Genomic DNA, 14,741 nt, shown 5'->3' with positions numbered 1-14,741 from the left:
ACTGTACAATGATCTTTAGTCTCTTCCTTGTCTATACAGTTTGAAACTGGCTCCCTGCAGGCGCACGTAGAAATAAACTTCAAAGACTATTGATTCACCTCGTGGTTCTATTGTGTACGTTTATCCTCAAGATTCCTGTTACATCATAAATACTGTAACTGCTTCCCTTACCTCTAGCACTTGCAAATATTAAATCACACTTATCATGAGCACCTCTATATTAATGTTCCTTGTGAGGCCTTTCTATTAAATGTAAAATAATATGTATCTCTGTAACTTTACTTTTCAGACTTTGATCATTTTATAATATTCAATGTTGCTTTCATTGTTTGAAGCATCAAATAGCTTATGATAAATGCTACATTAAGTATCAAAACAAGCCTTCACATTTTTAAATGAAATGTTCATCAAATCTTTTGTCTGCAGCTATGCTTTTAATTGCACTAAGAAGTAAGGGGTTCATCTGACTTTTAGGTGTTCCGTGTAGTTGGAGGAATCCTTTGTTAATCCTTTTGTTATAAATAAACGTTGTGCATGACTGTGTCAGACAATGCTTATTAAACTTGTGAGCACAAGAACGAATATAAAATGTTGTAGGTGTTTGGTTGAGATGTGACTTGTTTACTCATGCCTACTCATTACGCGTAACAACGTGCTTGCGGACAGGATCAAGGACAGAAAAAGTGAGGATGTGTTATACATTATAGGCCAGGCAAAGTTACTCATTTTGGAGCAAAAAAATAGAACTGATTGTAAAAAAGAAAATCAGCATAGATCATTTCTATGAGGTGTCCAGAACAACATAAAAGTCCTAAGAAATCCTAGTTGAGGAAATATGTGTGCCAATAAGGCTAGACAACAATACACCCCAATCGGGCTATTTTTTTTCTTTTACTCCTATCAAAATAAAACTTTACATAATGAAAGTTCACATGAAAAGTAAAACATTTTGTATAACAAGTAACTTTGAAAATTAATTGTAATATGCAAATGAGCTACACACTTATCGAATATGCCCAAAATACACCCAAATAGGCTTAATTTCTTTCTTTACTCCTACCACAATAAAACTTTACATAGTTAAAGTATACATGAAAAGTATCTTTTCAAATTAATTTGAATATGCACATGAGCTCCCCACTTATTGAATATGTCTTAATTCGCATAGGCAGAAACACCATTCATATGTATGACAAATACATCGGCCCAATCTTCATCCAATCATCCTACTGCCAATAAGTGATGGCAATGCTGCTTTTAGACTGGCCTCTAACCTGCCTGGATCCTCGACCCCTTCGCTGTGGCTCTTGGTTCTGGCACCTTCTATATCAGTTCCTAATTTGTTATTTGCTTAGTTATTTCCCTTTAGGTCATATTCATCTGATAAATAAAACAACTGTGAGTTTGTGCAGCTAGTACCACGACATTCTACGAAAATGGCAGTGTTTTTTTCTCTTTGTGCTGCAGTCTTTCTTGCAACTACAGCGGACTACATCTAGTATTTCTGGTGGTGCCGCAGGCTGATCGGTCATTATACAGCTTTTTCACCTGCTGCAATGATGATGCCTTTTCCCACATTTTCCTGTGACTGGCTGAACACCTTAGCTTGTTAGAGAAAGCTAGTGTCATTCTTTACTTTTTTTCAATGCCTTTCCCTTTCCTATGCCAAAAAAACTAGACTTAGAATCACAGCCTAAAATGGCATGGGTAAAGAGATTGTCCCCCCAGGGATAATACCCCTGGCAGGTACTACCAAGCCAGGCAGTTTTCAGGTTAGAGGCCAGTCTAAAAGCAGCATTGCCATCACTCATTGGCAGTAGGATGATTGGATGAAGATTGGGCCGATGTATTTGTCATACATATGAATGGTGTTTCTGCCTATGCGAATTAAGACATATTCAATAAGTGGGGAGCTCATGTGCATAATCAAATTAATTTGAAAAGATACTTCTCATGTTTACTTTTACTATGGAAGGTTGTATTGAGGTAGGAGTAAAGGAAAAAAATAAGCCTGTTTGGGTGTATTTTGGGCATATTCGATTAGTGTATAGCTCATTTGTATATTACAATTCATGTCAAAAGAAACTTGTTATACGAAAAACACATACTTTTCATGGGTACTTTCATTGTGTAAAGTTTAATTTTGATAGGAGTAAAGGGGAAAAAAATAGCCCCATTGGTGTCTATTGTTACCTGGCCTTATTGGCACTCATCTCGGATTGATGAGAATGTAACCTATTTCCTCAACTAAGATTTCTTAGGACTTTTAATATGTTGTTCTGGACACATCATAGAAATTATCTGAAAAAAATGTTTACAATAATTCTGTCGTAAAACTTTACTTTGACTGGACTAATAGGTCATTGTGGAACGGATGGCAGTGGAAAAGTTTTTTGTCTACTAACCTGCTGGTGAAAGTCTCAAATAGACACGCTGTCAAAGGCCCACAGGGCCGAGTGCCTGAGACAGCTGCTTCTAAAAATAACCGACCCGCTCACGCACCCTAGGAGTGCACGGACACACATAGCAATAGCAAAGTCTAGCCAGAGGTCTGGCACACTGACTCTCAGGCAGACCAAATCACAGACGCACACAACAAAGCAAACCAGAACAACACAACCTACTGTCACTCATCCACGCTCTTTGCTGAGCTGTTGACTGTTAACCAAACGTATACGTTTCGACCATGAGGAGCCTACGCTTCCTCGCGGCTGAGTGTTTCGTGGGTTGCGGCCCAAGCGCTCATGAAAACATCAGCAGCCTCTCCCACAACCTGTACCCCCTGCTCTTCAAGGCCGCCTACCTACGAGAGGAGGCTGCGTTTCTGCATGACCTTGTCCAGACCTGGTGTCTTCCCCAACTAAACCTCCAACGAATGCTGGGACGCACAAGTGACTGCCAAGAGGACTTGACCTCACGGACGTGTCGCATATGCCTGGATGCAGTGTTCACCGGGCTTCGGGACTATGTGTTGAGCCCGCCAAAAACGTATGCTAAATCTCTGCGGCTTGTCGATTTGACGGGTTTACAGGATCTGGAGCGGCATCCGTGCAACTGTGGGAAAACACTAGGGCGCTGGGCCCGCACGGAGCGTTTGACCCGCATGTGCTATGAGGTTATGGTGGCAATACAGGCTGGTACAGCGGATCCGTCGGCATTGGACACCGAGGTGGATGTTCGCCTGGAGGCTTTCGTCACGGGCCGCAGCTACGAGGTGGTGGTGCAGGCATTGCTCCTTCGACGTCACTGTCCATTGAAGATTCGCTGTACCACCCTGCGCGCTGACTCAATTTCCGTGAAGAATCTGGTTTATTTTATGCGGCTAGCGGAGCCCGAGGGCCTTCAGAAGTTGGAGGTGGTCCACAATGTCCACCTGGAGGCTCCGCACTTGGAGGTTATACTTTCTAAGCTGGACTTCAGAGAACTGCGATCCCTCACGCTCCCCGCTCGTGCTCTGAATGTGAGGCGGATGGGACCCGAAGAGTTGGACCAGTTCGCAGTTCTGGGAGATTTGTTGAGTAAGCTGACACACCTGAGTGAACTCTGCCTGGGCTTCTCAACTCTAACGGGACACCTTCGAAGGCTGATCAGGTACTACGTGCCTATAGCTTGAGATCATCTTTACGATGCTACCCTACATGCAGGGGTTGTATTTTTCAGCTGAGTTTACCTTAAAGCAGCAATAGGCCTACGGAGTTCTGTTCTAAAACAAGTAAGCTAACTACCCAAAAACCTTGCAAACACCACCAACAGCCCAGCTGACACTGATAGAAGCTTGCCAACACACTAACTGGTGTCTTTTGGCAGTTTAGCTGGCAATGTCATGCGTGTGAGAGCTTTTCTTCCCATGTTGCAGGGTGTTCCAGCCCATTACACATAACTACATAGGGCATATCCTGGATGGCTAGTGGAGAAGACACAGGTGTTTATCTGTCCTTCACATGACTATATACCATCAACATGAATTTGAGGATGGTACCAAAACTAGTTGCCTATAAAACCATATCTCAAAAAGTGTCAAATTGTTGCATAGTGTTACTTCAATTCTCTGTCTACACTGTTGAGATGCAGCTTATGTACTCACAGCCTCAAAAACACCACCAGAGTGTGTGTGTTATAAGAAATGGTTTCTTATTTCACTACCACATATTCAGACAGTCCATTGTTCTGACTGACATGTTGTGTTTGAGTTCTTTGTTTTCATTTAGAGAATGTTGGCTGAGCCTGTGTGTTGGATGACGCTGACAGGAACCTGGCAACAATTAAAAAGGTCCAACTTTACTAAGCACAGTGCCACACCAAAGTTAACTTGTTCTTCATATGTCACAACCCAAATGAGGTAGACATTTGCTTGGAAGTACAACAGTAGTAGATTTTATGTTTTGTCTGTTCTTACACTCCACTTCACCTCTCTACAGCTTTCTGTTAGCCCTATTATACCTGGTTCAAACTGCCTCTCAGAGTATTTATATGTAATGTTATTGTCACAAGAGTGTCAGTGTCCAGTCTGATCCTGTGTTTTTTTTGGCATGTGACTTGCACTTGAACTCTTTCAGCTACTCTTCCCTTTAAACTCTCCTACTTTTTCTGCCCCCCTCCCTTTTCTACTCTCTACCTGCCCCCTCCTCTCTCCAGTCCTTTGAACACCCCTCTGCAGTGTCTGGAGCTTGCCAACTGTTCTCTGTCAGCAATTGACATGGCCTACTTGGCCAACAGCTTACACAGCGAGAACTTGGTTCGCCTGGACCTGAGCGGGCATGAGGTGGCCGACCTCTTCCCCAACACCTTCCGGAAACTTCTTCATCGCTGCTCAGCCACGCTGTGCAGCCTCTGCCTGGAAGAGTGTGGTCTGGAGGATGAACACCTGGAGATGCTCCTAGAGGCTCTGGCCCCTTGTGAGAGCCTACAGGAGTTTAAGATCCTGGGGAACCCGCTGAGCTGGGCCGCTCTGCGGAGGATTTTCAACATGCTTGCCCAACGCTTCCCTAACCTCAGGTACCGCCGGTGGAAATGACATGACACCTCAAACGGATAATCTTTTTACCAGACTGTTTTGTGTGTTGTTTCCCCTTCATTAATATGGTATTCCTTTACATATTAACAGTATTAAAGGGTCTCATCTTTACCTCCTGACAATGTTATGCGGTTTAGGTGCTGAGCACTTTGACAGCAAAGCTATGAATCATGGCTAGCTACTTCATTCCAGTTTTGTGGATTGAGGCACGAGGTTCATCTGCACACAGCTGACTGTCTTACTTGTGTTCTTTAGGTACGTGGAGCTCCCTGTGCCGCGAGATTGTTACCCTGCAAACGTCACCTATCCTCTAGACGACAGCATACTACTGCAGTACGACGAGGAAAAGTTCAGTGAGGCACGGGCGGAGTTGGTGGGCATCCTGGAGCATTCTGGGAAGGGCCATGTGGAGGTGTGCACACCGCTTTTGGGTGTGTATGACCCAGACATCAACGAGACGTCCAATGAGCTTGGGGTGTTCATGGTGAACGCTTTTAAAGACGTGGTGGGCGATTTTATTGGCACGGTCAACGGTGTGGAGGAGAGGAGGGAGAGCAGGCTAATGGAATGAATTTGTAGGAGGAAAAGGGGAGAGAGATGATGGTGTGTCTAAGGAGCGAGGCATATGGAGATGGACAGAGGTGAAGAAAAGAAACAGGTGGAAGGAAAAGTAAAAAAAGGAGTGGTATGGCTCAGACGATGCAAGGATTTTGAGTGTTTTTATAGGTACTAGTGCAGTGCCCGTAGGAATTATGCATTCTGTAGTGTTAGCAGACGTAGGTGTAGCTGTTGTTCAGTGCAGAACTGGGAGGATAACATGACCACGTGGCCCAACATAACTTACAGCGAGATTTGCGCGTATTTCGTGGACTCCATAGCAACAGATGGGAAAGCAATGGACAATCTGAAAGCCTCCGAGGCTTATCAATATAAGCTACCATTTGTAGCGGTGTACTTCACTCTTGCGTTGTGATTTTGATTGGCACCCAGCCGTTTATTCATACACTCTGACAGGTTTAATGAACACAGAGCAAAGGCGATCACACACAGTATCTTCGGAATGACAGCCTCTCCCAGCCAGGGTAAATGCAGACTGAGGTTTATAATATTGCAATAATGAGAAAACAAAGTACACACGAATTACAACAGATACATTGGGACACTGACTAACTAACTAATCGGAAAACCTCTCTCATTGCGTCAGTAGATGCATGAACTTATGGTCACTGGTCTAGGCTAACCAGCAACGTTGAATAGAAAGCGAACTCTTATACAAATACATCAAACTACAATATACTACTTAACATGGTAATGAGAGTTGGTTACATGCCAGGCCCATACGCATCAGCAGGGGTAACATCTATGACGACTGTTCTATGACATTATTGACGTCGCACGGGTACGCCCCTCTTTCTTTGAATTACTACACTACCCATAGTGCCTACGGCAAACGATAAAATACAACTATGTCGCGAACTATGAATTCAGAAGTCTTCAAAACCAAGGATGCACAGGCTCATGACATGCGTAAGCTACATGCAAAATCTCATAACTAACGTAACTAACATCAGGGAGATACGCCCTAGACAGACACATAGAGATTTCTGGATTTATAGATAGATGTGAGTGCATGGACTGTTACATAGCAAAGATGAAAAAAAAGGACCTCAACATTATACTTCTGTGTGGCTAGTCGGCTGCAGAGAAAGTGTGCGTAGGATCGGGGAGAGCACTGGCAGTACCTGTTTCCATGGTGCTATAGTGTCCATTAATAATCAAGTTGATGGTGCAGCTGCAGTGAAGTGTTTGGGTGCCCTATACCTGATGTACCAAAAACATGTAATCTTGTAGATGGAAAATGTGCAGATAGATTTGGACAACATTGTGTGCCAAGTCTTGAGAAACTACAGGTCACTGATAGCAGTGAATTATTTTGTATTTTTAAATAATCAGTACATTAATTTAGCCTAACCACTTGGTACATCACTATATGTAAATCGGATCATGATATTGACGTAAAAAATTAAACGACTGTTCAGTGCTGTGTCTATACAATCATACAAATGAATTAAAACACCCTTGATTTCAGGGGCATGCCCCAAAGAGCCACCACTGTGTGTTTCTGTTATTTGGAAAGGAAATGTCAATGCCAACTGGACCATCAGTTAAAAGAGGTTTTAATAATTACAGTCACCGTACACATAATACACCATTTTTTAAATACAAGAAATCAGAGACCAGACCACATAGCAGTGTAGAGCCCCCACATTCACTCTACTTCTTCGCCCATTCCTCCACCTCCTTCCTTTCCCGGATCACCTCTTTCAGGTAGGGCTCCAAGTAGTACTTGTCCTGTAAGAATCACATGCGCGCGCACACACACACACGGGTACAGAATAACACGTTGTCAGTGTGCTGATAAAAATGTAATAACAGACAAAGTTAATTCAATTTTTTTTTTTTTTTTTGGTTAAGCTCTCTGAGTGAATATGTGCCCCAGCACACTTGTCAGGCAAGATTTTTGCACACAGCATTTTCATACACACATTACAATATTCTTAGTCGAAGTACATTTTGTTGTAGTTTTTACCATCCTTGGGTATGACCACAGTCTAAATTATGTGTCCAAATATAGCAATCTCTTTTCAATAATTTGAAGATAATGTTTTCACTAACTAGTTGTCTCACAGTCATATGTTGCAAACAGAATGGGCGTTGTGATCTTGTGGTAGGCGATATGAATGATATTAATCGATTTTAAGAAACAGTAGCTAAACCAAAATAATAAACGCACTACTTTGTATAGAAGAAATATCTGTTTACATCGCATTATCTGTGTGTCCAGATTCATATCTACCAAGGTTATGAAAAAAAAATTGTAGAAAAAGACATTTCACTGAGGGGAGAATTAATGGGGAGCCTGCAAGGCCGGTAACACTTAACCATGTCAGATCTATGACTGGAAGCCCTGCCTTCTATTATAATGTCGGAAAAGGCAAAAAATACCTTTCCACCTTATAGAAATGCTCCGTTTATTTTTTGCCGTTACCAGTTGTGACTTAGCGGACACCAGAGGAAGCCCGACCTGCTCAGCAAGCAGCTAATGAACTGAATTCCAACCAGAGTAAGCTGTTGGTCAGAGACCATTGTCGTAGTGAGCAATGTATGTCAATTTAGATTTTTTTTTTGCTTGAAAACAATTTTGTTAGGTTGCCATTTGAGCAACAGCTAAATATTACAGAGATAGGGAGCCCCCGTCAGATATTGCTTTAGTGCAAACGGCAACCAACACTATGCTACTGTTTTCGCTTTACTAAACTTACAATTTCCTCACATGATTGTGCAAAAGATCCACCTCGCTGACCGCACTCGCAAAATTCCAGCGATTTGTGCTACTGGCTGGTTTTCTGCGAGTGCATTTAATAAGTGAAGAGTTGTGTGGTGCATGTCATCAATGAAGGCCGTGAATGACTGCTCAGGGTCTTCACTTGCATCCTGACAGACCCAGGCTGGGACATGGATGCGATTCATCAGAGTGTGGCTCTGCAGAAGACCCTGAACAGGATCTACGATCGACAGGGACCAAAGGTCTTTGTTGTGACTGGGTGAGCTTGGAACAAGGGTTAGGCAAAAGCGTGTATTAGAGTAAACAAACTTTTTTTTAATTAAAGTTTGTTTCAACTTTGTTTTTAACAATGTTTTACTATGTTCTTACTCTCTGGCACTCTTTGAATGAAAAAGTGCGCTACAAATAAAATGCATTATTGTGAAGTGAAACGTCCCCCTGTTGATTCGTACTGCCAGCTGTACTTTGAAATCCTTGACAGTGTCGCTATATCTCAAATCCTGACAGTGCCTCACAGATTTCCCTGACATGAAAAGTCTAAGCTGTTTTCGTGCCCTTGACCAAGGATTATTCAGCAACTTTGCAAAACGGGACGGGTTTCCGAAAAGTACTCGAACTAGACTGAAGTAGCGTCTTCTGACTTGGTAAAATATGTGTCACAAGAGCATGTTTTCTTAATGTGATACATTTTTGATTTATAGCCGTGTCAATGTGGTTGGAGCATCAATAAATGTTAAACAATTACTAAATCAAGTTTTTAACTCTCTTATAAACTAGCGCTTATATTAGAGCCACCAAACACAAAGTATGGTTATGTAGGCATTCATTAAAATGAAAACCTCCATGTTACATGGTCTTTGATGGAACTGGTTCAACATCAGTGTTGGCATGAGCCATCTTACCTCCTCGTATTTAGTCCAAAGGTCCGCGGGGAGAACCTGCTGTTTCATGGAAAGGTCAAGGGCCCTCTTGATGCGGAACATTCTGTCATTGTACACGTTCTCCGGCAACCTGCGGAGGGCTTCCTTCACATCATCATCTTCATGCAAGGTGTCATCTCGCATAAGACCTGCAATGGGAAAACGGTTTAGGAATTGTGTCTTCAAAACTCCTTCTCATCTGATTCCCTACACAAGTTATAACACAGGTAATGTTATGTATCCACAGTGACTAGATATTGGAAGGAGCTGTAATAAAATGTTCAAAGTGTTGACATACAACAGTGGCGGTCCGTGCATTTCACGACTAGGCCTTCAGCGATGTCCTACACGATGTTAAACTGAGTGAATCCACCTCCTCATACCATCATTAAGACGCCATGGCTCTCGAACCAGTATATTTTATACAGAAAGGCAGTGAGCATTGCATCACCTTAACATAGTCGAGTACAACAGACTTTATTAATATTTCCGGAGCATTTCAAATCAATACACCCGTATTAACAATACATTAAGAGTAGTAAACTCTAAGTTATATGATCGCTTGGATATTACTGTCACAACTTAAAAATAAAAGGCGATTTTCAGGGATTAGTCTACAAAGTTTTATTAAGTCCACCAAAAGTAGCCTATGTGACTCAATGTGAGGTTTAACAAGTTTAACAAGTAACATCGCATTGTCCCACCTGCAAAGCAGTTTCATTACACTTCCCATCCTCACGATATCCAGTTTTTCTTGAAAGTTCCGTCTTGAAAATGGCGTTGTAATTGTATCAAAAACTGGAATTATCAAGTTTGTGTAAACTAATTTATTTGAGTTGGTTAATGTAATTATATTTAATCTTACCAATTGAAACAACTAGAAGAATAAGCATTGAAACCGATGTACGTCGTTTAGCCAGCTAAACTGAGCACTGAAGCACTGCACCGGTCTGCCTCAGTATCCAATCAAAGGACGTTTACGTGTCACGTTTAACGCGACGAAATAAATCTTCCGGGCCTTCTAGAAGGCCCAGTGTCGCCAACTCGAAATCTGATTGGTTGTCACAACTGTCTGTTTCAGTTCATTCAACTTAAATGAACTGAAACAGCAGGTTGTGATAACCAATCAGATGTACACGGGCCTTCAATGTGAATTCTGAAGGCCTCAGGGAAGATTTCTGTTCTCGGGGAAGGAGCGTGGCAACACATGATAGCGGAAATATGATTGGATGAAAGCTCTAACATAAATGAACAACGCTGGAAGCATGAAATGAAGATAATGGACTATGGGGAATCATTTAATACATATTTATGAAAAGAAAATATTAAAATTAAATTTATTTTGTTACATTTATTTTCTGATGATGTTTAGGCCAGCAGAGAAGGCCTTGAAGGCCCTGACGGACCGCCACTGACATACAAGGGTGAGGAATCACCTACCTAGCTTGTTGAAACCACAAGCATTGTAGTACCATTTACGGAACCCTAGCAGTAACCTGCCGGTAGCAGCTGGGGAAAGTAAGCATCAGATTTAAAAGATAAGTTGTTCAACACAAGACAACATAAATGTTCAAATACAAAAAGAGATGTTACATGTCAACAAATGAGGGAATGAGGGTCAGATGTGCTTCAGGGAATGCCTACACTAGTATATAACATTTCGGTATGAATCGTAGGACACATTCAGGTCGCTGTTCAAAAAGAGCTTGATGTTTAAGTCCGGAATCATAATTCTTTACTGTTATGAAAAGCGTACATACAATTAAACTACAAAAGGTAGGTTTTAGGTGCATCAGATGACATATCAGCCACCGCAGGCTCAACAACCGTATCACGAATGACGAAAGAGCATTTGGTTAGCCTTGACCAGTAACTTCCGTATGACCTCAAATAAAATCCACTGTATAAACAGATCATTCAGTCTAGAATAAACTCTATATGCCCAACTGAATGTTTACTTGTCAAATCAGAATAAGGTACATCTTTTGAAATGTAGTCAAAACGCTCAAGAAAACACAGGCAAAAGCTACCCATGGAACTGACCTAGCTACTAACATTAGCGACCTCTACCTAGCTACGAAAACCAGGACATCGTTAACGATAGCTAACTAAGCATTGAGCTTCATTAATTCTCATAACGCTAATGTCACTCAAATGTTAACGAAACGCACGCGCTGTAATGACTGATTTAAACATAAATGTAACAGTCTTGATTAATCTGGCCAGCCATCACATATGTAGCTAACGACACCTACCCAGCTAGCTAACAGCAAGTCAGGGGACATACAGTAGAGGACACTGCGAAAAGAAAACTTCTTCGCATTATGACAATACAAAAACACACGGTATCTAATGTATTTTAAAGCCACAAAATCGACTACAAATAATTATTTATTTTAAAATAACACGATGTATATCCACTTTTCAAAATCCTGTAAGACTTTACCTGGTGCCCTGGTCGCCATTTTCAGAACCAACGGAGCGCGTGAAGGACTGTGGGAAATAAGACGTAACGCAATTGCGAAATCGCTTTTATCTGAGTCCAATCTGATTTCGAAGTTTACTAGGACTGGCATCAGGAAGACGTGGAATATTTAGAGCTCCAAAATACCTTTGCTTTAGCGATCGTCCCTCCCAGGTGAAACTATTTCTTTACCTATTGATTACATTGAATGAAGTTGACATTGTGTGACTAGGTTCGTCAACTGACTAACAAACCAACTAAAGATTTTTTTTTTAGAACCCACAACAAAATTCATGAATTCATGTATCCATATGGGAAGGGAATATGATTAAACGGTTCTGTAGAAGAACTCTAATCTGTAACTGTAAACAATCAACAAAATTTGTAAGCCTACACGTAAAAGCTCCGAGCCTGGATACCAGCCCAAACCCCGCCCACAATTTTTTTGGTCAGGGAGATTTGGTCTGGCTCTGAAGCTTGGCAGATAGAAAGCTGTTTCCTTAATAGAAAGTCTGAAGCTTGAAGTTCTTTTCAAACCTTTGCTTGGGTAGCACTGTTAAACTGAGCAGACGTGCAGACTACATTTTAGTCATCTCATCACGTAACATTAGTTTTCTAAAACAATCACATAGTATTGCATGTTTTACTGTGGTAGAAAATACGTTAGCTTAATTCATTCACGTTAATGTTTTTGTATGAGCCTGACATTTGCTCTGCAGATAGATAACAGGTTCCCTAACAGAAAGTCTGAAACTTGAAGTTCTTTACTTGGGAAGCACTGTACAACTGAGTAGACATGCATAATATTTTAGTAACCTCATCTCGTAACATTCGTTGATAGAATGCAGGCTGCGAGGCTCGCGTAAGACCTTACGTAAAAATTGACGCTAGTCTAGAAAAAGGGGCCGACGCACGCAAGACGTGAAAAGTCGCGCAAGGGTCACGCAAGGGGCTTGCGCGGCCTCCTGTGCTTACGCTTACGTCCCCGAGCATAAATCAGCCTTTAAGGCCCTTGCATGTGTTGTAGCGAAAATACAACTGTTTCAAATAACTTAGAAATAATATTCAATCAGAGTCAGGAGTCCGGAGTCCGATAAACTGAAGTTTTATTCAATCCTGCAGACAGATCATTCCAAATATGCAGCTCCAGGTAAGGCCAAAGCTGGGAATTGGTACAATTCGCATGTGCGAGAGTCGCCATTCGCTTCAGAATTGGTACAATTCGCATGTGCGAGAGTCGCCATTCGCTTCACGCGAATCAGGCACAATTCGAGTGGGCGAGAGTCGACACTTTGGGCGCATATGAGACGTTGAGACTCTTATTAAAGATTTTACTCATTCTCGTGGTTGAAAGTCGGTACAGAATTGCACAGAGACGGGCGCATATGAGACATATACGTTGTTGACTCACAAAGACAAAACAAATAGCTACACGTAGCCTATAAACGTTGTTGAGACTCTTATTAAAGATTTTACTCATTCTCGTGGTTGAAAGTCGGTAACAAAACAGAGACAAATAGGTACACGTTCAAGCAATGTCATTTCATGTCATTTATTTCAAAAACAAAAAATCAGAGTGTAAGAGCTCTGGTTCCAAGACACAAAAAAGCCAGGAACCAGGTCTGATGGCCCATCAACCTAAACAATAGGCCAGGAGCCGCCTTGATGGTTGTAACCTGGTGCTGTGTAAACTAGCTTGTGGGTGTTGAATTGGTATTTTTTTTGTTCAGCCACTTAACATTCTATAGTGTATTCATATCTATTTATGTCATATCATGCCTCATGAGTTTACCTCATATTCATTGTACTTATATATCTTATCATGTCTTACCTCATTCATAACCTCTATTGCTACCTTCACCTGTACCTGTATCATATCTGCACTAATGACCAACTATTGCTGCCAATGTTACTACTGCTCATACCCCATATATCTTGTACTGTCATATCATACTGTATACATCCCATCTATTTATTTTTATATTACCACTATGCAGAATACTCTGCACTCTTCTGCTATGGTTCCTTTGGTTAGATTCCGTTGCATTGTACTTATATCATATCAACATCAGCAATGATCTCACCTGGTCTGCCCACACTGACAAGGTGGTCAAAGCTGCCCGAAAACGCCTCTTCTTCCTGAGGAGACTCAGGAAGTTTGGCATGAATCCAGACATCCTCACCAACTTCTATAGATGCACTATAGAAAGCATCTTGACTGTTAGCATCTCAGTGTGGTTTGGAAGCTGCACAGCCATGGACCGTAAGGCCCTACGCAGTGTGGTCAGATCCGTTGAGTTCATCATCGGCAGGAAACTCCCATCCCTTCAGGACATCTACCTTAAAAGATGCCTCCGAAGAGCTGGCAGAATCCTAAAAGACTGTCATCACCCATCCTTCAGACCGTTCACCCTGCTGCCTTCTGGTAGGCGGTTCCGAAGTGTCCGGTCTCGCACCCGCAGACTGGAGAACAGTTTCTACCCTAAGGCCATCAGACTCCTAAATGAAGAATAATGCACTCCTCACTTTACACTTGCCACTTTACTCTTCACTGGCTCACTTTTACTGCTGTTTGCACTACTTTCTCAGTCCAGCTAATGTTCAGTTTAGCTCATGTAGGTTGTTTATCTGTTTAGTATCTGTTTAATATGTGTATATATGTTTAGTATCTATGGTAGTGTGGTATGGTGTCCTGTCTTAAGCATTTCAGTGCCCAGTCCAACTCTGTTGTTCTGTGTATCTGACAATAAAAGAGTTGACTTGACTTGACTTGACTTGTACCTGTATCATATCTGCGCTAATGACCAACTATTGCTGCCAATGTTACAACTACTCATACCCCATATATCTTGCGCTGCCATATCATACTGAATACAAATGCTATACATGCATTATCTGTAAGGTTGTGAGTGTGCAGTGGTAATGTAAGTTGATATTGATTATGTTTTTATTCAGTCACACACAGTAACAACAAACAAGTTCAACACAAATAATAAT

At 41.7% G+C, this 14,741-nt stretch overlaps 2 protein-coding genes across 2 annotated transcripts; one reads left to right on the top strand and one right to left on the bottom strand.

Moving 5' to 3' along the window:
* Positions 1-2,551: 2,551 nt before the first annotated feature.
* On the top strand, positions 2,552-7,123 carry lrrc14b (leucine rich repeat containing 14B). The gene is made up of 3 exons (XM_080859492.1): positions 2,552-3,591; positions 4,636-4,995; positions 5,270-7,123. The coding sequence occupies exons 1-3, from the start codon at positions 2,687-2,689 to the stop codon at positions 5,583-5,585; spliced, it is 1,581 nt and encodes a 526-aa protein (XP_080715618.1). The 5' UTR covers positions 2,552-2,686; the 3' UTR covers positions 5,586-7,123.
* A 51-nt stretch (positions 7,124-7,174) lies between these two features.
* On the bottom strand, positions 7,175-11,773 carry uqcrb (ubiquinol-cytochrome c reductase binding protein). Its single transcript, XM_080859493.1, has 4 exons — positions 11,727-11,773; positions 10,721-10,789; positions 9,263-9,429; positions 7,175-7,366 (listed from the first exon to the last, which is right to left on the bottom strand). The coding sequence occupies exons 1-4, from the start codon at positions 11,743-11,745 to the stop codon at positions 7,289-7,291; spliced, it is 333 nt and encodes a 110-aa protein (XP_080715619.1). The 5' UTR covers positions 11,746-11,773; the 3' UTR covers positions 7,175-7,288.
* Between the last annotated feature and the right edge of the window lie 2,968 nt (positions 11,774-14,741).

Source organism: Sprattus sprattus (genome assembly GCF_963457725.1).
Source record: "Sprattus sprattus genome assembly, chromosome: 20".
Lineage (NCBI taxonomy): Eukaryota > Metazoa > Chordata > Actinopteri > Clupeiformes > Clupeidae > Sprattus > Sprattus sprattus.
Note: the sequence above shows the minus strand (reverse complement) of the source record. Positions and strands in the feature narration are given on the sequence as shown.

What these genes read in the sequence shown, in the direction of transcription:
- lrrc14b (XM_080859492.1), top strand. Translation starts at nt 2,687, where the DNA reads ATGAGGAGCCTACGCTTCCTCGCGGCTGAGTGTTTCGTGGGTTGCGGC. An exon ending in CACCTTCGAAGGCTGATCAG is followed by an intron (nt 3,592 to 4,635) that starts GTACTACGTGCC and finishes TCCTCTCTCCAG; the next exon opens with TCCTTTGAACACCCCTCTGC. An exon ending in CAACGCTTCCCTAACCTCAG is followed by an intron (nt 4,996 to 5,269) that starts GTACCGCCGGTG and finishes TGTGTTCTTTAG; the next exon opens with GTACGTGGAGCTCCCTGTGC.
- uqcrb (XM_080859493.1), bottom strand. An exon ending in TTGTGGTTTCAACAAGCTAG is followed by an intron (nt 9,430 to 10,720) that starts GTAGGTGATTCC and finishes TTCCCATTGCAG; the next exon opens with GTCTTATGCGAGATGACACC. An exon ending in TTTGGACTAAATACGAGGAG is followed by an intron (nt 7,367 to 9,262) that starts GTAAGATGGCTC and finishes TGATTCTTACAG; the next exon opens with GACAAGTACTACTTGGAGCC.